We start from the raw sequence: 25,965 nt of genomic DNA, 5'->3' as shown, positions 1-25,965 counted from the left end.
TTGTTAGAGAAGAATTTCGAGAGCTTGTTACAAAGGTCTAGTGAGTTGGTGATATTGCTGTAGACGGCAGGAGGCGTGGTGAAATCTTTGATGATGGCGAAGATTACCTTGCTGCTATGTGCTGCATCGATGCAATCTGCATGAGATGTGATCTTGGTGTTCCGTATCTGCTGGTGGTAGCGTCTAAGGGCTGATTTGAAGATGTCTTTATCTGCGGTGTCTTCACTTGTTCTCTATTTGTGCTCCAGTTGCTTCCAGTGGCGTCAGAGTTCTTCTGTGTACCAGCTGGCCTGTTGTCGGTCTCTAGCCTTTGGGTTATGCTTGAGGGGAGCCAAGGTGGCAGTACATGTAGTGGTCCAGCTTTTTAGGTTTTGCTGGCTTTCAGCAAGTTGTGTGCTTGGGCTGATGCTCGGAGAGGGTGGATGGCCACTCCTCTTGGGAGTTGCTTTTTCAGCTCAGGCGGGTGATTTCTGTGCTGGTAGGTTTTTGATAGTGCAGGCTGGGTATACTGAAACTGACGAGGGTGTGGTCAGTCCAAGTCATAGTTACTGGCTTTTTGTCTGTGATGTTACTGATTGAGGAGAAAATCGGGTCAAATAGTTGTTTGTGTCCGGCAGTGTGAGTGGGTTTGGTAACACATGCTGGGTGAGGCCATGGTTTGCGAGATTTTCGAGAACAGCCATAGAGCTTGGGTCAGTGCGGTCTTCTATGTCAAAGTTAAGGTCTTTAAGGAGGAGGAATGTGCTGGCTTTGACAATGAGGTGTGCAACAAAGTCTGTGATGTTGCGGCGAAATTGGTGTGGGATTCAGCTAGTCTATATATGAAGGTTCTGCCCTTGGAGAAGTTGGCTGTGACATGTATCTTGAACTTGAGGTGTTCCAGGTAGCTGGGGGAGGAGTCTGTGTAGGTGGTGCAGCTGATGGTATCTTTGAATATAATGGCGACTCCACCTCTGGGCTTGCGCTGACGGTCTTGCCTAATGATCTTGTTGCCAGCAGAGATGGTGGTAGTGATGTTTGGTGCTGAGGTCAGGTTTAGCCATGTTTCTGTGAAAAAGAGCAGGTATGGAGTGTAGCAGTGCAGTATGTTCCGTATCTTCATGCATGTTTGCTGAGTGAGCAGGCATTGAGGAGCATGCAGGTGGGGTTTTATTGGGATGATGTTTCGTCTGTGGGAGCGAGTGGGGTACTGGGTGCTGTTGGTGAATGAATGGTGGGTGTAGGGTGTGGGAGAGTGCATAAGAACTTGCAGGAGGTGCAAGTGCAATCAAACACTCCTTCCGTGTTCTATGGTGTGGTATGGCAGAGATGCAGCGAGCAGCAGCCACAGTAAAAAACATGGAGGAGCACGGCAGTGTTCTAGTAGGTAGGGTGACAATCAGGGTTCATGGCACTGGGTGCGGTCCAGGTGCAGATGGGCGCAGGCGGGATTGGGTTTGGTGTGCAAACGGTGCGTCCACACTGCAGCTGCCATTAAATAGGTTCTGGGACGAGGGAGGTGGGCAGGAAACCAGAAAAGTCACTTCCTGTACAGAGGGATGGTGGGAAATTAAGGTTACGAGTTTTAAGGAATATCACTGAATGTTGGTACATACCCACTGATTTCATTGATGTTGCATGGAGTAATCTTAACATGTTTCCCCCTTTTTATTATTGTGGCGACACCCTCACCAAGCCAGTAGGCCTGCCTTTTTTGATAATGACACTCCCTGAAATTGTATTTAGTGGGGGTATTGTGGTTATAGGGGTCAGGGTTTGTTGGGCTGTAAAATGTTCTATTGGTGTCAGAAAGGCATTTCATAATTCTACATATTTCTTAATGAATGCATCGTATTTAGGAGTGTGTGTATAGCAAAGTACTTTTCCTTTTTTATAAGAAAACTGAATGGCCAATGATTTATTGAGTGTTGTTGTTGCGTACAGTGAGCTGGGGGTACTAGCCCACACCACCTCTCCTGAGTAGGCCTTGGACTGCTTTGCTTTACTGCTCTTAGAGAGTCATGTGTAACAATGGCGTAGTTGGTTCACATGGAAGGGACGTTACAGACATATTACTTGTGAAGGATTCATACCGTTCACAACCATTGATCCAATTTCTTGAACACCCATAGGCTCTCTGCGGATAATCCCATACATTATCAATTATTTGCCCAAACTTTTTGTAAATATTTTGTTCACAACAAAACAAGAACGATATATTGGGGCCTAAATTGCCTTATGGGACCTCAATAAAAATATCTAAGAACCACAATTGTCAACAGGCAAAGTATGGGCTATCGTGTGGGGAAAACACAACTATCTAATGTTCATGGTACTCATAGGCTTGAATTAGCTAAGCTTCTAGTCAGCAATTCTGAAGTTAAATGTTTGAGGCACTTCCTTAAAGAAGTTATGGATAAGGGCATGGCCTTTTCCCAGTTTCTCAAATTCTGTAATGGGAAGAAAAACTACACAGGGGAAAATGTTTTCAATGTGAATAAAATACGCAAACAAGAAATTTCACAAATTTCTTGACCCTATAAATGCAGACGTTCTGTGATGTGAACACAACACGTATGTTAGCAGGGCCGGCTTTAGGGCAGTGCGACTGGTGCGGCCACACTGGGCGCAGACCTGTTGAGGAGGGTGCTGTGACCTCAGGGGGGTGCTGTGTTTAGCAATGTCTTATAATAGGAGAGATCAGGAGCACTTCTGCAGGTGGTAGGGAGAGAATCCGAGGAGGCGGTCATGGGACGTGGGGGTGCCAAAAGTGATTGTTGCACCGGGCGCCGCCAGCGCTAAAGCCAGCCCTGTATGTAAAGAATACGTGTGACTAACATACATTTCTACCCTGAACTTTTAATACACTGAGCTCATGGAGTTGGATGCAGATGGGTTTGTGAATTTGGGGCACAGTCCATTGTGTGTGTGTGTGTGCATGCCCACTCCTGTACATGACTGTGTGAGGAAGAACTCACAGTTTAATCAACATTGACTTTTTGTTCTTGGTTTGCGGTCTTCCTGGGAAATTGATTTTAGTGCCCACAATTTTACTGAGTCTGGACATGCCCCTCGAATAACTGTTACTGTATTTAAGTAGAGTGTGTCTGCACGGAACTGGGACATGCCGCGGTGAGCAGTTGTCTCCCCATTTCTAGGAGCCTCCCTGGAAAATGAAAGGCAGGGCTCCGGCCAAACCACTGAAACCTTTTTACGGACACCACACATTATTCAGTTTCTTGGAAGTATATGCCTACCTACACACCAAGCTGCCATCAAATCTATGAGCAGTTACAATTTGGCCTTTAAACCTTTAGCTGATGAAACCTTTCAAACCCAGGACTGGGCCTTTTGGATGCTTGTGGCACTTTGTGCTCAAGACTTCATAACTTTCTTTCCACAAAAAGGTATCCAGGCCAAATGTGCGTCTTTTTCCCCCACATCTTGGAGAATCTATTTGATGGTAAAGAGGGTTTCTAGGTTCCCCTGGAAGGAACAAAGAAAATAGCCAAAATATAGAGCATTGTGTTGGCTTTTTGAAAAACAAAATGAGAAGTGATATGTAAGAAAGCATGTTTTTCCCTAATAATGGCCCCAACAAAAAGTTTGCTGTGCCAAGATCACCACCTTGCTAGCTTTGAGTAACAAGCAGAGCTGTAAATAATTTTTTTTACCACTGGTTTTGAATTTTTCTAACGGGTAGTCTATTTTGTTCCTATTTTTTGTGGTTTCAACTTACTAGCATTTTGTGGTGAAACACCCATGGGTGAACCAAGAAAGCTACTTATTTAAGAAAAGTAGACAAAATTTCTAACTCAGCATGGGGTAATTTATGTAGATCGCTGATAGTTATCCCAAAATAAACCAATTGTTGAAATAGAAAAATTATGAAAATAAGTCGCAAACAAAATAGCACTTGCCCCCAGATTCATCAAAGTCCTGTTTTGCGAGTCCCTAATAGCGATTTTTAAGGAAAACTGGATGCATGTAGAAATCGCAATATTTTTTGCGATTTCCACTGCTTCCTTATTTGCGATTCGCTAATTGCTAATCGCAAATAAGGAATGGCTGTCCCATTCTTTCCTTATTTGCGATTAGAAAATAGCGAATCGCAAATAAGGAAGCGAGTTCAAGGGTGCCAGGGTGTCCAAAGGACACCCTGTAGCACCCCTGAAATGGTAATGGACACTGGTGTTGCGCACACACATGTCCAAAGGACATGTGTGTGTGTAACATACAACTTAGAAAAATGCACTAAAGTGCATTTTTCTAAGTTTTCGCTATTTACCACGTAGTTAGACTTCGCGGTAAATAGCGGCCCCAGATTGCGAATTCGCAATTTTAAAATTGTTCACGAATTGCATTTAAGGAATCTCAAATTGAGATTCCTTAAATGCAATTATTCGCAATTTAGCGATTTCTAGAATTGCGATTTTTGCATTTGGGATGATGAATCCCAAATGCAAAAATAGCGCTCGCAAAGGGCCAGATTCTCAGAATCTGACCCTTTGCGAGCCGATTTTGGCTTGATGAATCTGGCTGTTGGTAACAAGATTTTCATCTCTAATGTTTCTGCCCAGGTGGCGGATTTACAAATGTAAAAATGTTAGGTCTGACAGACCCTTCTGGTCACATTGTATTTGCTACCTGTCCAAATATATGTGATTCTCCAAGTCAGCAACTGAGATGCAGCTCACAATTATTTTCTTAAGGAAAATGCAGCAATTCATGTGGTAAAATCTAATGAATGAACTGTATGAAGGAAACCTGTGTATTGTTCAAATGTGCACAAGAAAATGAATTTGGGAATGGTGATTATTTGTGCAACTGTGAATTTGGGGTTACCCATATTATCATGTGATTTAGAGTACATTTTGCTTATGTCTGAAAGCCAAAAATAGAGAGAAATCAAATAGATAATAAGATAAGTTCTGCTATTTTGTGTTCCTACGCTTTTCCAGATAAGAACAGTACCCAATATGTGTGGATGAACCTAGTTTATTGATGGACATGAAAATGTCTGCCTGGGTGCTGTTTTAAAGAATGTTCCAGTGCCAGCCATTGCTGAAGAGAGGGGTATGTCAGTGATGGAATGTTGGGGGCTGGTGCTAGGGAAGGGGAGAATGAGCCAGAGGAAAGGGTAGTAGGGAACTGATGTCAAGAGAGAAGCAGAGGAGGGGAAGAAATCAGGAGCCACACTTTATTAACAGGTTGCTGGTGGAGTGACCCACATTTTGAGGGTTACCTTGGGCGTCTTTCAGAGAAGTCCCAGGTTCATGGCTTCACAACTGGGTTTCATTGACCTACGTTTCCTTCTTCAATAGAATTGGGAACATCATTAATGTAATGCAACCATTCCCCAGAATCCCTGAACATGCAAGAGGACAGTCAGGTGAGACTGAAAGACTATGCTGGGTGGTAATAAATAGAGCAACAATCAGAGTTAACAGCCCCATAGCCCTCTAAGCATTGGTGGCACTGCACCTGCTGCACCATCGTTTGCCGTGCTCTTTCCAAGGTGATTCTGTTATTTAAGTCTTGCCTACACAGCACATGCGCTATGCTTTCAGACGTATTGTTTACAGTTCAGTGGGCTTACAACCCACCCACAGCATACCATTAATTGTTTTCATTTTCACTCTCATTTGCAGTCTTTTGATTGCTTAGTTCCCGTGCTTCCCTTCCATTCTTGTGTTATCTCTTCCCTGGAGCAAGGACCAAGTACATGTGTTCTTCCTAGTCTTTGCTCTTTCTTGTCTTTTTGCAATGCACTATTGTTTAATTTTTATAAGTGTTTTTGTATTATTTCTGGATGTGCACTGTGCTTTCCTTCTTTTAACACGGGCATATTATTTTTAATGTCTATTGCTATCACCCTATCTGCCATCTCCATTGATGCTTAAATTACTTACTCCCACAACTGTTCTACTCTGCCCCACTCTACTCTACTCCGCTCTATGCCACTGCACACCACTCTCTGCCACTCTACTCTACACAACTCTACTGAACTCTACTTGTCGCCACTCCCCTCTACCCCACTGTGCGCCACTTCACTCTACTCTAAGCCACTCCACTCTATGCCACTTCCCTCCACACAATACCACTCTATGCCACTCCACTCTACGCCCCTCTACTCTAAGTCACTCTGTTCTATGTCACTCCTTTCTACTCTATGCTAGTGTATACCACTTTACCCCACTCCACTCTACTACACGCTACTCTACTCCCTGCCACTCTACTCCACTCCTCCCCACACTATGCCAGTCTACTCTACGCACCTTTACTCTAAGCCACTCTACCCACCCTACTCCACACCATTCTACCCCACACCTCTCTACTTCACTCCACAACTCTCTATAGCACTCTACTGTATGCCAATCTACTGTATACCACTATGTGCTGTTCCACACCACTCCACTCCACACAATGCCATGCTATGTCACTCTACTCTCCAGCACTCTATCCAATGCCATTCCACTCTACTCTCTGACACTCCACTCCATCCCACTCTACTCCACTCCACTCCACTCCCACTCTATGCCACTCCACTCTACGCCACTCTACTTTATGCAACTCCACTCTACGCCCCTCTACTTTACACCACTCCACAGCACTTTACTTCACTACACGCTATCCCACTCTATGCTACTCCACGCACTATGCCACTCTACACTAATCACATCACTCTACTGCATGTCACTTCTCGCAACTCCACTCCACTCCCCTTTATGCCACTTCAAGCCACTCTATCCTACATCACCCTACTCTATGCTGCTCCACTCTCTGCCACTCCACCCCACTCTATGCCACTTTACGCCACTCTATTCTATGTCATTCTACCCTATGCTGCTCCATTCTATGTCACTCCACTCTACACAACTTCATGCCACTCCATTCCACTTTACACCAATCCATACCACTCTGCCCCACGCCACTCTACTCCACTTCACACAATCCCACTCTATGCCGCTCCACTCTATACCAATCTACTCTGTGCCACTGTATACCATACCACATCAGTCTACACTACTCTATGCCACTGTACTCTATGCCACTTCAATCCACATAATGCTATTCTACGGCACTCTATGCCACTCCACCCTACATCACTCTACTCTACACCACTCTATGTCACTCCAGTCAATGCACTCTATGCCACTCTACTCTACGCTACTCTACTCTACTCTACTTTTCGGTACACCACTCTACTGTACGGCACTCCACTGCCTGAGACCCGAGTTTCGCCTAACGCCCGATTCTTAGCTTTTAAACATAACATTCCAAAATAAATCAGCATAAAGCGAAGGATGTGACAGTGCTGAGAGCACAGCAAGCCCCGTGTAAATAATACATGACAATAACAGCGTGAAAATGCAAGGCTGATGATCCCTGAGCTGCTGTGTGAGTGCACCGCTGCACTGCAGCACTTTCCGCGGGCTCGTATTACACGTCGATAATGGTATTTTGTGTAAAGAGGGAAAGAGCGGATCACTTACCGTAATACAGTAAGATGATTGCTGTCCTTGAGGACAGAGCCGGGCAGAACAAAAACAGAACATCGTGACGCGACAAAAATCCAGGAGTGCGCGCTTTCTGGTTTTTATCACTTCGATACAACTTTTAGTCTATAAGGATGAAAGGATTGAGGTGGTGACTTGAAAATATTGAACATAAATACAACTAAAGGCTTTATCTTTTGTTGTAGTTTTTGTCAGCCAATGAAAATCTGCATTATGCCTCTTATTCAATACCTTTTATACAGTGCTTACAACCAATGTGAACATATTTTATTTTGTTGTAAATCGTGACTGGATGTACAAACAGGCCCGGTGCTGTAGGGTGGGCCAGGCATTCCCAAAATAGTCCCATTCATAAGTAGAAGACAATCTTTTGTTTTTTTATTTAATGAAAAAAATAAGAGGGGACTGCAACCTCACTATTAAAGCATAATGGTGCCGCTTTCATGTAAAATGCCACTGCCTGGGGAGAGGCCACAGGGGCTGATTGCTATTACTGTGCAAGTCTAAATAAGAGCACATGAGACACCCCACCACTATATCAAGACCGCAAACTCCGAGATACAGGAATTAAGAAATGAAAACAGATTATCTGAAGGATTTTGACATTTCAAAAAGTGTAAGTGAAAATGTGCATACAAGCAGGTTACATATCTTAGTAGTGGTTTATTTGATTTTATTTCTTTTGTGATGCTATTCCTAACTTGTGGCCGGGGCCACTGGGATTTTGGAGCCAGAGAAACCCAAATGACCCTGCAGGATTGACTAAATTATGTGGCAAAAAAAGGAAAATTATGCTGCGTTATGCAGCTCATTTTATGATAGTATTACTTCATTTTTTTTATACCTAAATACTTTCTTTGCAAAGGTTACACCTCTTTAGTACCAGCTAAACACCAACTATAGCAATAGGCAACTGAAAAGTGATTAGTCAACATTTGCTAAGGGCCTTCGACTGTGCAACAAAGTGTCACTGCGTTTTTCGGAACATTTGAGCAAGATACGTTTTGGGGGTTAAAATCTGCTACAAATGTTGGATGATGTGGCTAATCTGTAACCATGCGAAATGCCGCGCATCTGAAGAATGTATGTGAAAAACAAGGACCCCCTGAATAGAGAATATAATTCCTAGGACAGGGAAAACAATATATGTGCAACAATTCCTAGGCAATCACAATAATGACAAAGGGAACTAGTCAAGGTAGGAGGACATGAAGAATAAACTTAATATTAAAATCATATACTATTTAATAAACAACAATAAATTGTGCAAACAATTTTCATATTCAACATATTAACCCCTTCTACGCTCATGACGAGCTCAGCTCGTCATGGGCGTAACCTGCGCTACGCGGATGACGAGCTGAGCTCGTCACGTAACACGGGTTTTTTTAAATCGCAGCGCGCAGCGGGAAAACCGCTAGCGCGCATGCGGTTAAGTACACAGTAAAATACAAACAATATGATAAAACCATAATATAACACAGGTTTACATAAATTACAATCAATTTAAAAAAGGGGTACACAATTAATTATTAAAAAGTGGCAAATAATGTATTCTAATCTGAAGAATTACATAATTTCAGTGGCCCTGGTTCTGGCACCATTTAAGCCAAAAAAATTGGCAGTGGCAAAGTTTTGACTCGCCTTAAAGAAAAACGCTTGTCAACTTTTACTAATACTACACAGATAGATAATGACAAGGGGCGGTGCAAGTGCCTATTATGCAAAGCAAAGCACTGGCAACATGTGTAGCAGCTGTCCTGTTTACCCTCAATCTCCTTAAAGCCACCTTAAAGGGATCACAAGTTACCAAAACGTGGTCACGTTTTGCTGCACAGTCGAAGGCCCTTTGCAAAAGTTAACTTGTCATCGTTCGGCTGTTTACTGCTGTACCTGCATTTTAAACTGGTACCAATAATATATAAGCTTTTTCCAGACAGTGGTAAAATGTAAAAATACATGACAAAATAAAAATCTCAAAATTTTGTCAACCCTACTGCCTAATTTGACCCTTACGTGCAGCATAATTCCAGTGGCCCAGATTATAGTAAAGGTATTACTCCTCGGGTCCTAAACTGATAAGAGAGACAGAGGCAGCGGCGGCTGGCACAGAAAAGTGGGGTGAGGCTGGGCAGGGTGGAAGGGGGAGTCGACAGAAGACAGAATAGGTCAAATTAAATAAATAAATAAAACCTATTCCGTCATCTGTTGACTACCCTCCCTTCCCACCCAACTCCGCCCCCGCCTCACCGCGCTTACCTGGGTCACCTGCCGTTGGAGAGAGGGTGAGGTAGAGAGAGGGGAAGGTGAAGCAGAGGGATGGAAGGGCAAAATGAGGAGGCTGAGGTAGGAGTGAGGATAGTGAGGGAAAAAAAGGAGGATGTACGAGAAAGAGAAAAGGGCGAGTCGGAAAGGTGAAAGAGAAAAGGGCGAGTCGGAAAGGCAGAAAAGGGAGGGCAAGGGTGAGGGACAGAGAAGGGGGAAGAGAGAGAAGGGTGAGGTGGAAAGAGGAAGATGCAGTGGAAATAGAAGTGTGAAGTGGAGCAAGAGTAAGTTGATGGGCAGTGATAGGATGGTGAGGTAAGGAGAGAGAAACTAGGAGGGTGAGAGAAATATGAGGGTGAATTGGAGAAAGAAGGGTCCCGCTTGGAAACAGGAGGATAAGATAGAGAGTGTAGAGAGTGAGGTGGAAGGAAGTAGAGGGTGAGGTGAGCATGACAGCAAGGTGAAGTGTAGAGATGGGAGGGTGAAGTCTGGGGAGAAGAACGTGAGACAGAGAGAAAGGGTGAGGTGGCGAGAGCAGAAAAGATCAAGCCCGTAGGTTTAAACCTCTAGAAATATTCAGTCAAACTAGTAGACAGAAGCCGGCAGCAGGTACCGTATGTAGCGCACACACATACATGACCATCCAGCATGCCTAGAGCCGGCTCTCAGACTCCTGGAAGTCGCCGGACAATCCTATTCATCTTTACGGCCCACCCATGCTTCTTCATTGCCCTCCCAGATCCCAAATCGTGGAACCGAGCCGTTTACGAAGCGCTTTTACCGTAGATGCAATGCACAAAATACTTTTTACAAATTGTAAAATTCTTTCCGGCTCTCAAAATTATTTTTGCAAATCATTTCAATTCACAGATAGACGGGGAATTTAAATTACCTTCCCTGACTCTTTGTGAGTCGCAATGCTCTATGTAAGTAGTATACAAAAGCAGTTACTGTGGCGATACATTGAAACTGAACCTCAGTGCTTAATTTGAGCTGGTGCTTTCTGGTGCTCAGCACCAGCACTTGATTGGTTTCCCGTGCTCGGCACTGGCACCTAATTGTCAACACCATACTAAGAACAATCTGCCACATGGTGGCGCTGCTCATCTAATTTAGAGATGAGCAGAACAACAGTTGTTTTGGAATACAATATACATTAAAGCTGCTAATACCTGCCTCTCCATGGCAGGCTTTATAAGGAGGCTCTACTCTTTCAAGAACCTTTAGCTTTGGGGATCTGGAATATTTGGAACTGTTGCATTTACATGCGAGAGAGATGGTTAATAGCTGTTTTGGCAGTGATGACAAGGGCAATGGGAGGTGCAAACTGCAGTGGCCTCCAGGTCAGAGCCCTGGCACTTAATATTTTACCAATTAAGCACTGCAGAACCTTAACCTGATTTGCAGTGGTTTCAAAGTGGAAGCTGTCTCAGCATATGTGAAAGTTCTTTAAAAAGCAGTCATGACTTGTTGATTGAGTTTCCTGAAATGTGTGCCAGAAGATCTAGGAAAATTATTTATCCCCACGTAATTCCAAAGGCATTTGGGTTCGCTGGATAAATTCTACCACTGTTATTTCTTCAAGCAAGTAAACCGCATTAACCTTAGTGACCGCTAGGTACAATATCTCTAATATACTTGGATTGTCAACCATCTCTTCCCATACACCATTTTGGCAGTCCACTTTTCTCTGCCAGCATTTCTGAGAATTTCTCTATTTACTGGAATAACCAGCAGGTCAACTGCAATGGTCATGACTCATGTGCACAAGGCAACAGATGTTTTTCTTTTACTGAGATCTGATCACGCTACAAAATGTGCTTTAATTATTGGTTTAAATAGTTACAACTATAATGGTGATGTACCATCTTTTTTATGAAAGATAATCTTATAGCCAAGTTTTTTCTTAGTCAATCAATCAATCAATCAATAAATCAGAGGTTTGTGAAGCGCACTACCCTGTGAGGGCCTCAAGGCACTGTTGGGTGAGTGGGGGGGAGCAGCTGTAGAAGAGCCAGGTCTTGAGGTCCTTCCTGAATGTGTGGAGGGTCGGGGAGCGTCTGATGTTCAGAGGGAGATCGTTTCAGGTCTTGGCTGCGATGTAGGAGAAGGCTCTTCCGTTTGAAAAATAGTGTTTGAAAAATATCACTCCTAGGCAATCTAGAATACCAGACTAAAATAGACAATCTAATTTAACAGTATGCAATATATGAAGAACTATCATACACTTATACAAATTCTGTTCAAATTTTAATAATTATTAAAAATTCCCATTATGGAAATCATACAGTACATTCCTATATGTATATACACTTAGATGCTCTATTTGTATAAAAATAGCATACAGAACAAACATTAAAAAAGTGGCAATATCTTTTAGATTTTATCTCAATTTTGTCTCAATACTATCTGCAATTTAATAAAATATATAATTTAAAATCACAAATTTGTTACATAATTTACATTAGATTCACAATTATAAAAACATAGTCATTCCAAATACAATCTTATTCAGAATTTTCATATTCCTTATACATTTCTTATATGTCCTAAATTTACATTTGTTCCTCATATCTGCATACCTTTATTACACTTACTAGCAGCCCGTCCCGACGTTGTCCGGGTATGAATTGCTGCCGGCCAGTAGTATATTGTTTTGTAGGATTTCGTTTTGATAGCATTTCTTATCTGTGATAGGCCTGTGAAACGCTCCGATTCACAGTGCACTGCTGATGCACTTAAGAGTGCGCGTTCAGTAGTGTGAGAACTCGAGTTTCCCTACTTTATTTTTCCTTGCAATATTATATAGCGCGAACTCGACAACATGGCATGAGCGCAATTTGCATTACAGAAGAACACATTCATTTGTGGTAGGCACGGGGAGACAAAGCGATTTGCCTGGAATTACAGGATGTTGAGCTGATGCCGAGATTGGAACGTAGCTCCCCAGCTCTAAAGTTTGCAATTCTAGAGCTTGTGACGGGAGGTGTGTCTAAAAGTGTATGTCGGTGCTGGCCATCAATGAGAGACCTGTGCATTTTGCAAATGGGTGGTGAAAACATATGAGTATGTTGCTGGAGATGTGGGCCGCCGTGCCACCAATGTACTTACCGGGGGAGGGTAAACACCCATTATTCCGCAACTTTCTTTCCGCATACCATCACTCCGCATACTTTCATTACGGAAGTACCATGACTCCGCAATGCCATTATAACGCATGGCATTACATTTTATATGCTTTAACCACGCATACATTTACAACAAAATTCGTTGTAAATGCATGAATGGTAAAAGCATGTTTGTTTTTTTAAATGTTTGGATAAGGTAAGTATGGGTATAGGGGTATATGTGTTGGGGTACTGAGGTATATGTTTTGGGGTGTTTGGGTATTTTAAGGGTTCAGATATAGTTTTGGGTTATGGGGTACAGGGGTATTTTTAGGGTTCAGGGCTAGGTTTGGGTTTTGGGGTATAGGGGTATTTTTAGGGTTTAGGGGTAGGTTTGGGTTTTGGGGTGCAGGGGTATTTTAAGGGTCAAGGGCTAGGTTTGGGTTTTGGGGTACAGGGGTATTTTTAGGGTTCAGGGGTAGGTTTGGGTTTTTGGGTACAGGGTTGTATTTAAGGTTCAGGGCTAGGTTTGGGTTTTGGGGTACAGAGGTATTTTTAGGGTTCAGGGGTAGGTTTGGGTTTTGGGGTACAGTGGTATTTTTAGGGTTCAGGGCTAGGTTTGGGTTTTGGGGTACAGGGGTATTTTTAGGGTTCAGGGGTAGGTTTGGGTTTTGGGGTACAGGGGTATTTACAGGGTTCAGGGCTGGGGTTGGGTTATGGGGTACAGGGGTATTTTTAGGGTTTAGGGATAGGTTTGGGTTTTGGGGTACAGGGTATATTTATAGGGTTAAGATGGGTTAGTGTTTAAGGGTGTTGGGGTATTTTAAGGAGTAAGGGTGGGTTATGATTATGGGCTGCAGGGGTATTTAAACGGAGCAGGGTGGGATTAGCACACGATATGAGACATGGCATGAAGGGCGGAACGTACCACACGCCCCCAGAGTTTGTCACGCCCCCAGCACACGCCCACTGCACAACGCAGACACGCCCACAAGGGACTCCTTTGCTGGCACGGTTCTTTTACCTTTTAAATGTATATGGTGGGCGTCTGCATAGCCTATGTCCTTCTGCTGCAACTGCCCTTTCCAACGCTGTATTGGGTGTTGTGATTGGTGCTGTGGTTCCTGAGATTACCCGCCTCAAAGGTTTGGGCTCTCTCTTTATTATATTAGTATAGATATAGATAGAGACAGCCCAATGTGTATTGTAGCATATCACAATGCAGTATTTTACATTTCAGGGACACGTGTCTACAAATGCCAAGCTAGAGTACACACTTCCAATTATAAAAATAAATGGAAGTAAGGAGAATGCCGAGTGACCTTGGATCTGTTTGTGAGATTCTTGATAACATGCTTTATGCACTCATACACTGCACAGAGGCTTGTCTGCTGCTCTTCTACAGCTGCTCCCCCCCCCCCACTCACCCAACAGTGCCTTGAGGCCCTCACAAATGAGTAGTGCGCTTCACAAACCTCTGACCTAGGGCAGATGATATTTGCGACACCAACCCACTTATGCATTATGCTGGCTTGCTGCAGCCACTACCTTAATGCAGGCAGCTGGGCAGAGGGGGGTGGGGGGCACCGTTTTAGCACCAACCCCCTCCAACACAAATATTGAATTTACTAAGCCCAGGTTACAAGTCAGTCCGTTTTTTATGCACACTGACTGGCTTGTGACCTGGACTTCATTTGGCAATGGAACTGATGTACAAAACAGTCATTTCGCTGAAAGCACATTAGCCCGAAGTCACATAGTCCCCTCTCTCATTAGAATACAGGGCCGGCTTTAGGGTGGTGCGATAGGTGCAGCTTCACCTGGAGCTGACTTTTGTGGGTGGCGCCTGTTTAAAAAGTAGCGTGGAGAGTTAAAGTGCCTGCTGCAGAGTCACATACCATTCAGATCACAGAACTGAGTGTGAGCGACCTATGAGTAGCGCTATAAAAAAATGAAATGTATGTCCGAGAGAGGCTATGGGGAGATGAGGTGCGTTGTTGGAGAGTGGTAGTGAGGGAATTATTGCTCCCTTTAAATACCGCTGCACCCCATAATCATAACCCACCCTTACTCCTTAAAATACCCCAACACCCTTAAACACTAACCCATCTTAACCCTATAAATATACCCTGTACCCCAAAACCCAAACCTATCCCTAAACCCTAAAAATACCCCTGTACCCCAAAACCCAACCCTAGCCCTGAACCCTATAAATACCCCTGTACCCCAAAACCCAAACCTACCCCTGAACCCTAAAAATACCCCTGTACCCCAAAACCCAAACCTAGCCCTGAACTCTAAAAATACCACTGTACCCCAAAACCACCCCTGAACCCTAAAATACCCCTGTACCCCAAAGCCCAAACCTAGCCCTGAACCCTTAAAATACCCCTGTACCCCAAATCCCAAACCTACCCCTGAACCCTAAAAATACCCATGTACCCCAAAACCCAAACCTAGCCCTGAACTCTAAAAACAACCCTGTACCCAAAAACCCAAACCTACCCCTGAACCCTAAAATACCCCTGTACCTCAAAACCCAAACCTAGCCCTGAACCCTAAAAATACCCCTGTACCCCAAAACCCAAACATAGCCCTGAACCCTTAAAATACCCCTGTACCCCAAAACCCAAACCTACCCCTAAACCCTAAAAATACCCCTATACCCCAAAACCCAAATCTAGCCCTGAACCCAAAAAATACCCCTGTACCCCATAACCCAAAACTATATCTGAACCCTTAAAATACCCAAACACCCCAAAACATATACCTCAGTATCCCAAAACATATACCCCTATACCCATACTTACCTTATCCAAACATTTAAAAAAAAACATGCTTTTACCATTCATGCATTTACAACGAATTTCGTTGTAAATGTATGCGTGGTTAAAGCATATAAAATGTAATGCCATGTGTTATAATGGCATTGCGGAGTCATGGTACTTCCGTAATGAAAGTATGCGGAGTGATGGTATGCGGAAAGAAAGTCGCGGAATAATGGGTGTTTACCCTCCCCCGGTAAGTACATTGGTGGCACGGCGGCCCACATCTCCAGCAACATACTCATATTTTTTCACCACCCATTTGAAAAATGCACAGGTCTCTCTCATTGATGGCCAGCACTGACATACACTTTTAGACACACCTCCCGTCACAAGTTCTAGAATTGCGAACTTTAGAGCTGGGGCGCTACGTTCGAATCTCGGCATCAGCTCAACAACATCCTGTGATTCCAGGCAAATCGCTTTGTCTCCCCGTGCCTACCACAAATGAATGTGTTCTTCTGTAATGCAAATTGTGCTCATGCCATGTTGTCGAGTTTGCGCTATATAATATTGCAAGGAAAAATAAAGTAGGGAAACTCGAGTTCTCACACTACTGAACGCGCACTCTTAAGTGCATCAGCAGTGCACTGTGAATCGGAGCGTTTCACAGGCCTGTCACAGATAAGAAATGCTATCAAAACGAAATCCTACAAAACAATATACTACTGGCCGGCAGCAATTCATACCCGACAACATCAGGACGGGCTGCTAGTCATTTATATAGGCAAATCAGGTGCTGAAAGGGTCTACCAACTATTTCATGATCCATCATACCCGAATTGTCTGAGTCAATCAATCAATCAATCAATCAATCAATCAATCAATCAGGGATTTATATAGTGTGGTAAATCACCCATTAGGGTCTCAATCCCAGATCAACCTACTATAGCCTTAGAGCCTGCTGCAGAGGCCTCTGCCAGCCATTAAAGGACCGCATGGCCTTTAACAAGGGATTGGGCCTTTAATGGCGTGTAGAGCCCACATTGGAGAGCTCTAAGGCTATTAGAACATTCTACCCCTAGATAGCAGAATGTTCTAATTTGTAAAACAAAGCCCTCACGGAACCCGAGGGGGTTGAAATCCCCACGGGCTCTGTGAGACCTTTGTTAACTGCAACAGCTGTGAACATACATTGAAATGTCGATGCTCCTGGCTTCTACCAGCCATTAGAAGCCTGGAGCACTCCATTGTCTTCAATGGAGCGCTCAACATTCCAATGTTCTAATACAATTCATACTTGGGTTGCTGCATAATAAATAAATTAGGCAAAGCAAGGTCACCCTTCATTCTCGGTTATTGCATTAGGTGCCAGTGGCGGCTGCCTCTGAATAGGGGTGGTGAGGCGGAGGGGTCGGGATGAAACAAATGGGAGAGAAAAAACGTACCTCCTTTGCTGCCGCATCTGCCGCATGCCTCCTCCGTCTTCTTCCCGGCTGCTGCCTGCAGCCTGCACCGGAAGCACCCAGACGTCCGATTCTGCCAGCCAATCACAACGCTGCATGAGTAGCTTTGTGATTGGTCTGAGCGACCTGTTTGGCGGCTTAGACAGTGCCTGGGGAGGCTGAGCATGTTCACAACAGGGCTGTGCAACAAAGCCCAATGGAGAACATGCCAACTATGCATGACTGTTTGTCCGGCTCTAGAGGACCAGTCAAAGCATCATGCGCTTGTAGGGAGGGAGTGCAAACCACTCCTGCTCCCTCTGTGGCAAGCCAGCCCCCCCACCCCGCCCCTCTTAGAGTCGCAACAGAAAATAAAATGATAATAACTTCTTGTTATCATCATTTTATTTGTATTTTCCACTGCTCACTCCTCCATCTTATTGGAGGAGCTGCCACTATTGGGTGCAAAGGAACACTAGGCCAGTAATCCTTCTAGACAAACCGTGACATAAGGCTCTGCAATGGCTCAAAATATTTGCGGTGTACCTTAATTGGGAGGGCCTGAAACAAGTACAGAATCCTTGGTAGCATGTTGATTTTTTCAGTGGCAATCTGTTCTAATCAAAGAGCAAAGCAAGGGTGATCATTTAGTGGTATTTTTTAATCTCACTTAGAAGGGAAAGAAAGATGGAATTGTATAGGTTTATGATATAATTTGAATCCTTAAGTATTTAATATGTTGCCCTGGCAATTTGAATGGAAATAGATTTTTCAGATATTGCACATCATCCGAAGGAAAGGTTAGCTTTAAGACCTCGGATTTCTTTGAGCTAATTTTGTATCCTGGTACTGCCTCAGATTCATGTAGCTCCTGGATTTATTCAGGCAATGACATTTAAGGGTTTGAGAGTCAGGATGATGTCATCTCGATAAACTGAAATTCTATAAAATGTATACTAATTGATTGTTTACAGTATCAGCTTTCATTAAGTTGCTTGATTGGTGGACCTACTGAGTTAGACGCCTTGATTATTTTTGCTAATGTAATTTATTTTTTGTGTTTTATGTTTTGTTTTATGTGCCTCTATGTCTAAAATATGTCCAGATTGCAATGATAGATTTTGGAAACGATATCTCTAGGCACCTGTAAGCCACTTACATTATTACAAGTTTTTTTAATGTCCTATTGGTTGCTTCTTTTTTAACACATTTATTAATTCTTTTAAATTGGATATTGAGGGCCAAATTAATGAAAGAGTTGCATCGCCCTTGCACCACGCAATGTGGCGCAAGAGCGATGCAACTCCTATATTAGATTTATCAAGCCATGCATGGCCACCTTGCTTGGTCCTGTGTGTTGTGATAAATCTAGAGTAACGCATCGCTGCGCAAATTGCTGCATTGCGTTACTCTGCCACAGGGAAGCGTTTCAACGGATGGATCGTGGAAGTTCCAACGCATCCACCCACTGATTTTGGTACATTCCCAGATGTACAATTACTTGTAGAGCTGGGAATGCATTAAAATGCTATGTATTCCCAGGGCAGCCGCGGCCGGTAGTGGGAGTACCGGCCGGGCGGTGACGTGGGGAGGGGGAGGGGCAGGGTGGGGGGTAGTAATGTATGGATTACGGAATTTAAAAGGTAAGTAAAAATAAAAATAAATAAAACGAATTTCGTTGCACACACTGCATCACATTTAGTGATGCAGTGTGTGCAGCGAAATTCGTTTTATTTATTTTTATGTTTACTTACCTTTTAAAGTCCATAATCCATACATTATTACCCCCCACCCTGCCCCTCCCTCTCCACACATCACCGCCCGGCCGGTACTCCCACTACCGGCCGCGGCTGCCCCAGGGAGGTGTAATGAGGAGAAATATATTTGTTTCTCCTACTGCAGCACACATAGAAAGACGAATATGCCCCAGGGGATTGTTTTGTGTAGGAAGGTGTCCCCTCCTGCACCAACACGATCCTGCTTACAACGCAGGCACCTTTGCACCATGGTGCAAAGGTGCTGAAGTTGGAGCTGAGCAGCACATTCTGCACCAGTGCTGGAAAATGACAGGAATGTGCCATATCATGTTAAACACGGCACATTCTTGCCTTTTTCCTATCACGCAGTACCGTGCTGCTCTTCGTGATTATTTGATAAATATGCCCCTGACTGCGCAAGTTACTTATAATCCATTTAAAACAGAGATTTTACTCCTCGTTCCTCAGTTAACCACAAGATTTGAATACCCTATACTAAACTGCATCACTATTAGACATGTCCATGCAGAAGCCAACCATTTACACCGAGTTTACCACAAAGACATTTTTTAGTGTTTGGGCGGCAATAATTTGGTTTCCTTGGCCCTCAGGATCTGCACTACTATCACACCAATAGTAGGGAGGATGCCAGATGTACACAATTCCACCATTCAGTGGTAGTGGTGGTAGTTCCAGCAGTGTTATTTCCACCAATGCTGCAATTTCTCCGGAAGCGTTTCCTCCCAGGGCCGGCGCTAGGCATGGGCAGTGTGGGCAGCTGCCCAGGGCCTGGCACTCTGCCTGCCAGGATGGGGCCCCCCACAATGGCAATTAACACCCCACTAGTCCTTGTGTATGTCTGCCGATCAGAGTGAAAGAAATGCTTCACAAACGGGCTCATGGGAGGGCCCCCCCCCTCCTGGGGCCTCAAAGGGATGGTGTGGGAAGGCCTAGGGGAGGGTACACCTCTCAGGCAGCCAGTTCAGAAACTCGGCAGGGCGCCCATTGTCAGCACATTAGCCCACACAGGTTTAACTCAGCCCCCAAGCAATTCTCACACCTTCAGTTCGAAATGGGCTGTACAAGAGTTGCTTAGGGTGGCTGAGAAGAGGAGCTGCGGCCCAAGTGGAATCTGCACAAAGCAGCTTCCCCTAGATCAGAAGGTGTCACTTATGTAGATTTCAGGGGCCTCCCACATTCCCTTTTGCCCAGGGCCCCGAAAATCCTAGGACCGGCCTTGTTTCCTCCAATATATGAAACACAGCAAATATACAGTACGTCTAGTGAAGAAGCATGCTGTTACTACTCAAGAAATAGCCTCTCCCTGTTTTCCTCTTACAAGTTGCAAAGCTAGGTCAAACCCAGAAAGAAGGGAATACGTATTCTTACTGGCAGATGATGCCTGTACGGAAATGCAGGACCACTGGAATTACGTGATTATGTGGTTGCAGTTTTTCCACATAAATATGAATTTACCACACTTGGTACATAAACCACAATCTGTAGCATAACTTTCAGATTTCGAAAAAAATGTGTTGGTAGGTCAAATGTTAATCAAAAAAGCACATATGTGATACTACGAAATGACGCATCCTTTGCAAAGGCCAGTCAACATTATGTCGAGTATTTGCTGTATTCAGGTGTTAAACTAATAGTATTGAAGTGAAACATTTGTGCAGACAATATTAATATGTGTTAAGACATGTTAATATGGTGAAACAATGAAAACAAACTGGCAAAGAATGTGCTGCATTACATCACATAATTTGCCATTTCTTGCTGCATAATTTAGTCAACTAGGCTGCATAGTTTGGTACACCATGGCTGCATAATTCCAATATCCTTGCTTACATGTACTCCTGTGATAGGGAAGACAGATAAGGATGCCGTGTTCTCATTTTCAAATGTGATACCTGAGAGGAATTATGTTTTCAATGTTTTTGGTCAACGTTGTTACATTTTGACCAGATTTTTTGGGTCAATACCAAGCTGTATCTTGGCAGAATTTCATGTCTCCATACATCTAATTTGCTACCTTGCCCTATTAAATTATGTGACAGACTCAAATATTGGTTATGTATTGGAAAAGAGCCTGTTAGTAATATTATATCTGTTCTATTTTGGGTATACAACTGCTTGAGCTGCAGGTGACAGTCAATCAAAAAGTGAATATGTAGGATTAGCAAAATGCTGAATGTGTGTGATTAATATGACGCACAGTTAGTTTATATTACTGTGTTCTGCAATGTGATATTCAAGCTTACGTGGGTGTATTTTCTATATTTGCTTTAAATGCTGATTGCTTCATTTTAGATTAGCTTGTTATTGATTCCTAAGGGTTTCTACAAGGTTGACAACTACCACCTGTCTTGTTTACTGTTGTTATTTCAAAAGAGCACAATCTCATAGAATGAAAATAATTGAAAGGCCACTTTCTTTTAATTGTTCTTTCTATGAGTTTCTAACAAAGAGATAATGTTATAAAAGTCGAGTGCGGAGAGTGAAGGGAAAAGGAGAATCTTCACACCAGGCAACACTAGGATGAACACATAGATTCCTATCTCTGGCCCCCCTTAAAGTCTACCAGGATGAGAGGCATTTAGCCTTCGCCTCCTGAGACGAGAATAGCAGGCCTTGCAACCGCATTAAACATAAGATCTATTGTTCAAACATGTATGCAGGTGTATACCATCTCTGAAACTCTAAATATGTATTTTTTTCTGCTGAGGTAGAATAGATTAGTGCTTAAAAGTAACAGCGTGGTTAGGCTTTTTTATGGATTTATCACCATAATCAAGTTAGAATGGTTCATCTTATTTATGGTTTTCATAAATATTGCCATTGCCATTTTATATGTCTTTATTGTGGTTACAATTCATGTTAAGTGCACGAGACCAGGACTCTTATTTTAAATTAATATTTAAAATATTTTCCCTTTGCACTATTGTTCTTGAGTGTGTAATTGCTTAATTAAAGAGGGTATAGGATTCACTACCTATCCTTGTAATGTCTCATGGTGTTGATTGTTACCTGAAATACATCTCACACTAATATTGTTCTGTGGATTTTAGAATAGTTGCAGTGCAACTGGTTTTCTGTTTCGGGTGGGCACATGGACGAAGGGCCCGATTACGAGTTTGGCGGTGTGGGAGTGGGCCACCACGGCACCGCTCCCCTCCCACACAGATAAACAAGGCCGCCGCCTACCTGCTAGATTACAAGTATTATTGTGGCCTGCCAGGCGGGCGGCATGGTGGTCCGCCTGTGAATGGAGCGTGCAGTCCATGTCGTGTAGGAATGGGGTGCATGCACACAGGGGGTACACAACGTGTGCCCCCCTGAATGCACCCCATGCAAAGGGCCAGGAGGGGTCCCTGAAGGGCCTGCTTTCTTTCCTCACCGCCAGCAGTTTCATGGAGTAAGAACCTCCAGGAGATCGCTGGCAGTGAGGAAATTGGTAATATGCTTGTCGGTTCCGCAGGGCACCACGAAGGATATTGCGTCCCTCAGACCGCCGTGCCACTGCCAGGTTTCTCTGATCCCTGGTTGCAGCTGTGCCATGGCTGTCCGACCACCTACATTGTAATCTGACGGTGGGACCACCGCTGCACCACTGTGACGTTGGCGGTCCTTGGACCACCAAACTCATAATTAGACCCTTAGGGGCACATTAGGATGGAGGGCAGACTTTGTCCGCCCGCCATCCCGTCATACAGAGGGACTGCCCGCCATAAGGGCGGGGGTCCCATGCCTGCCAATAGGATGCGCCCGCCACAATGTTAGGGAGACATATTGTGCACTTCCATGCACAACATGGCAGGCACCGCGCGGTGCCTGCCATGTTGTGCATGGAACTGCAGGGGGGTACCCTAGCAGACTCCGCATGCCTTTCCATGGCGGCAACGGGGCATTTCTAAAGACACGGCTACCATATTGCAGCCTTTTCCGCCCCGGTCCAAGTCGACCGGGGCGGAAATGCGGCGGAAGGTCTTTCCGTCCGCCGCGGACCCCCCAGCCATAATAATATGTCGGGGGGGTCTTTTCTACCCGGATGGTGGGCGGATTGCCCCCACCGGGCCGGCGGGGGCAATCCACCCGCCATCCTAACGGGGCCCTTAGTTTTTAATGCCAAGTGGTCTAGAAAACCGACCTCTGTGCCTCTAGTAAAATCTAGAGAACATATCAGGACTTCATCTATCCTAATTTTAACATCCATCTAACTATCACAATGGAAAGTACAAACCCCTTTATAATGGTTTCAGGGAAGTACTCAAGCACTCTGTATATATTGTACCCTAGAGCTTTACCTAACATGTGCATAACATCCTGCTAATTCCTATGGATAGCTAGGCATATTCACCACAAGAACAGATAATTAACAATATTAACTAATGTTTTATTATTTGCTTGGTCTGGCTGATCTTTCTCGTTCATAGCACTGTAAATAACAGGTGCCAATATTAACTGCCCGTTGGCCCCAACTCCATGTTGTGCTCTTTTCATGGTGATTCATTATCTTATGTCTCTCCATGTGAAGGCTAAGTAATCACCAGGAATTAATATGGTTACACCTCTAGGCAGTCCTGGATGCTATGCACATGTTAGGTAAAGCCCTAGGATACATCATATTTAGATGGTTTGGCAGTTCCTCGAATCCTGGTTCTGTAAATCAGGATTTTCTAGGAATTTCTGTCAGAAGCCATACTTCTTGTATTCTTCAGTGCAGTTTATGACTGCAACAGGTTTAGGTAAAAAGGGCTTTGTGGTTTTATTTAAGCGTTCATCTACTTCTTAACTAACAGGAGACCCCGGTGGGCAATCCTCACCTCCCCTAGAGGAGCGGGGAGGGCAAAGGGAGGAGAGAGAAGGAGGGGTCGAGAGGGAGAAAAGAGAAGGATAGGAGAGGAACAGTGGGACAGATCTGGGAGTTTAAACATGAAAGAGCCTATTAGAACATTAGAATGTTGGGAGCTCCATTGCAGACAATGGCGTGCTCCCTGCTTCTACGGGCCGGTAAAGGCCCGCAGAGCAACATTCCAATGTTCTACAAAGGCTTCTCTAAGCTCGAGGGGATTTATATCCCCTCGAGCTTCGAGAACCCTTTGTTTAATTTGTTGGAGCATTCTGCCCTCTAGTGGCGGAATGTTCTAATAGCCTTAAAGCCCTTCGTAGCAGGGCTATACCAGGAATTGAAGTCCCGCTGTCTCGTTAAAGTTCCTCGCCTTCGGCTCGGGCCTTTAACGATTCAGCGGGCCTTTAATAGCCGGTATTGCCCGCTACGGCGGGCTATAAGGCTATAATAAAGCTCAAGAGGTACCCCCACCAATCTAAAAAGAGCTTCACCGAGTCACAAGAAACTATGGGGAAATGTAATGTGGTGCCATTTTACGTAGCCACCTTAAGCTCTCTACAAAACCTCATTCAAGCATTGTGTTTATAGATCTTTTCTATCAAAGAGGCTTTAGATCAAAATGAAAAATGGATTGATATAAAATGAAGTAAATACAGATTTGTGCGAAAGTAATAATAAACTACTCTTCCTGTTTTTCTTATAGAGCGAAAACCAGCAAGAAACCAGCTCAGCCAAAAAAGACATCGAACCGTTCCTGTGCATCCTCCTGCCCACCGCCGTGCTCCTCGTCTTAGGGTTCTTCTTCCTCTTCCTGTACCGCAAGTGTCGGAAAAAAACTCCGCAGGGACAGATATTCACAATAGGTCTCCAGGAGAACCTGGGAGAACGGGATGGCGACTTCTTCTCCGCACTGTCCTGGAGCAACGAGCCCTACCAATATTCCACCTTGCTCCCAGAAGCTTCAATGCTAACCGTGTGCTTGCCGCCAACATACGAAGAAGCCACCACGAAAGCAGCCTGCAATGCCAGTATCAGAATTGTGCAGGAACCATTGCCCCCTTATGAGGAAAACACAGACAAGTCAAACATTGGCAACAGTCAATGATGTTCTAGCAGTTTAATGTCTTACAAATGGACATTGGAGTCCATGTTGAGCAGAGACTTAACATAATGCAGTTTCCAAATGCTTTTAAGGCCTTTTATTATAGAGTTTCATTCTATTTTCTCTCATTACCTAATTATATCAAAAAGACTTACAAGTGCTAAACCATTATCGCAGAACTCAGAAAGTTGCACAAGTGTACTGGCGGCCTATGAAGAAACACCCATCTGTGACAATTCCTTGGAACTACAAATGGCCATCTTTTCCCAGGATCCCTGGCGTTGATGACCAGTGATGTCACATAACAGTGTGAGGGCAAGGTTCAGCACTGTGGTTGAGACAGAAAAGAAGACTCCTTAAAACAAGGATCTTGGTGCATTTGAGTAGTTGCTTCGTAGATGCACAACAGCCTTCAAAGGAAAATTATTTTTTATTCATTTTTTTTATTCATTTCCTTGTATTGCTAAATATAAAATAATCTATAAAAAAAGCTTTACATACGGATTGTGAACATTATTATTTCTGCTAATAAAGCAAATATAAGTGGAAAGAAGAGAGTGTTGGTAAAATATATATGTACAATTTTATTTCATATTTTCAACTCCTTAATGCACCATGTCGCCTTAAAGCAGAATATATTGTCATGGTTTCATGATTAATGTTTACGTACATTAAAACAGAGTGATCAACAGACTTTCTGTACTGACTGTTAGAGAAGACACTGAGGTCATATTTACAATGCCCCTCTGGCACTTTTATGCCGCCGGAGCGTCACTTTTGTGACACTCGGGGGCACAGTGTGCCAGCCCATATTTACAAGGTCACACAAAGCCACCTGCTTGCCTTTTTATGGCCTTGTAAATATGGAGTAAGACACTGCCTTTCTCTACGCAGAAGGGTTCGTTCCATGGGTGTTGCTGTGGGTGTTCCCACGCAACACCTATGGTTTTTTGACACTGCCCCAGATTTACAACATGGTGTAAATCTGACGCAGCGCCAAAACTAACACCTTCCTAAAGCAGGCGTTTTTTCCTGATTGTTTTTGTGCAGGAAGGTGTGCCTTCTTGCACAAAAACAATCATGCCAACAACACAGACACTCTTGAACCATAGTGCAAGGGTGCCTTTGTTGGCGCACGGCTGCAGGTTGTGCGCCGGCAGTAAGAACAGGAAT

The 25,965-nt window shown here is 44.0% G+C and overlaps 1 protein-coding gene across 1 annotated transcript in view; it reads left to right on the top strand.

Annotated features, from left to right (window-relative positions):
* Positions 1-25,337, top strand: part of SMIM28 (small integral membrane protein 28) — a 148,562-nt gene extending 123,225 nt beyond the window's left edge. The window contains exon 2 of the mRNA XM_078647054.1: positions 24,394-25,337. Within this exon, the coding sequence (XP_078503180.1) occupies positions 24,394-24,795 (402 nt within the window). The 3' untranslated portion in view covers positions 24,796-25,337. The remainder of the gene's footprint in view (positions 1-24,393) is intronic.
* Positions 25,338-25,965: the final 628 nt, after the last annotated feature.

This window comes from Lissotriton helveticus, chromosome 6, assembly GCF_964261635.1.
Source record: "Lissotriton helveticus chromosome 6, aLisHel1.1, whole genome shotgun sequence".
Taxonomy (NCBI): Eukaryota; Metazoa; Chordata; class Amphibia; order Caudata; family Salamandridae; genus Lissotriton; species Lissotriton helveticus.
The sequence above is the reverse complement of the archived record's forward strand: the minus strand, read 5'-3'. Positions and strand labels throughout refer to the sequence as shown.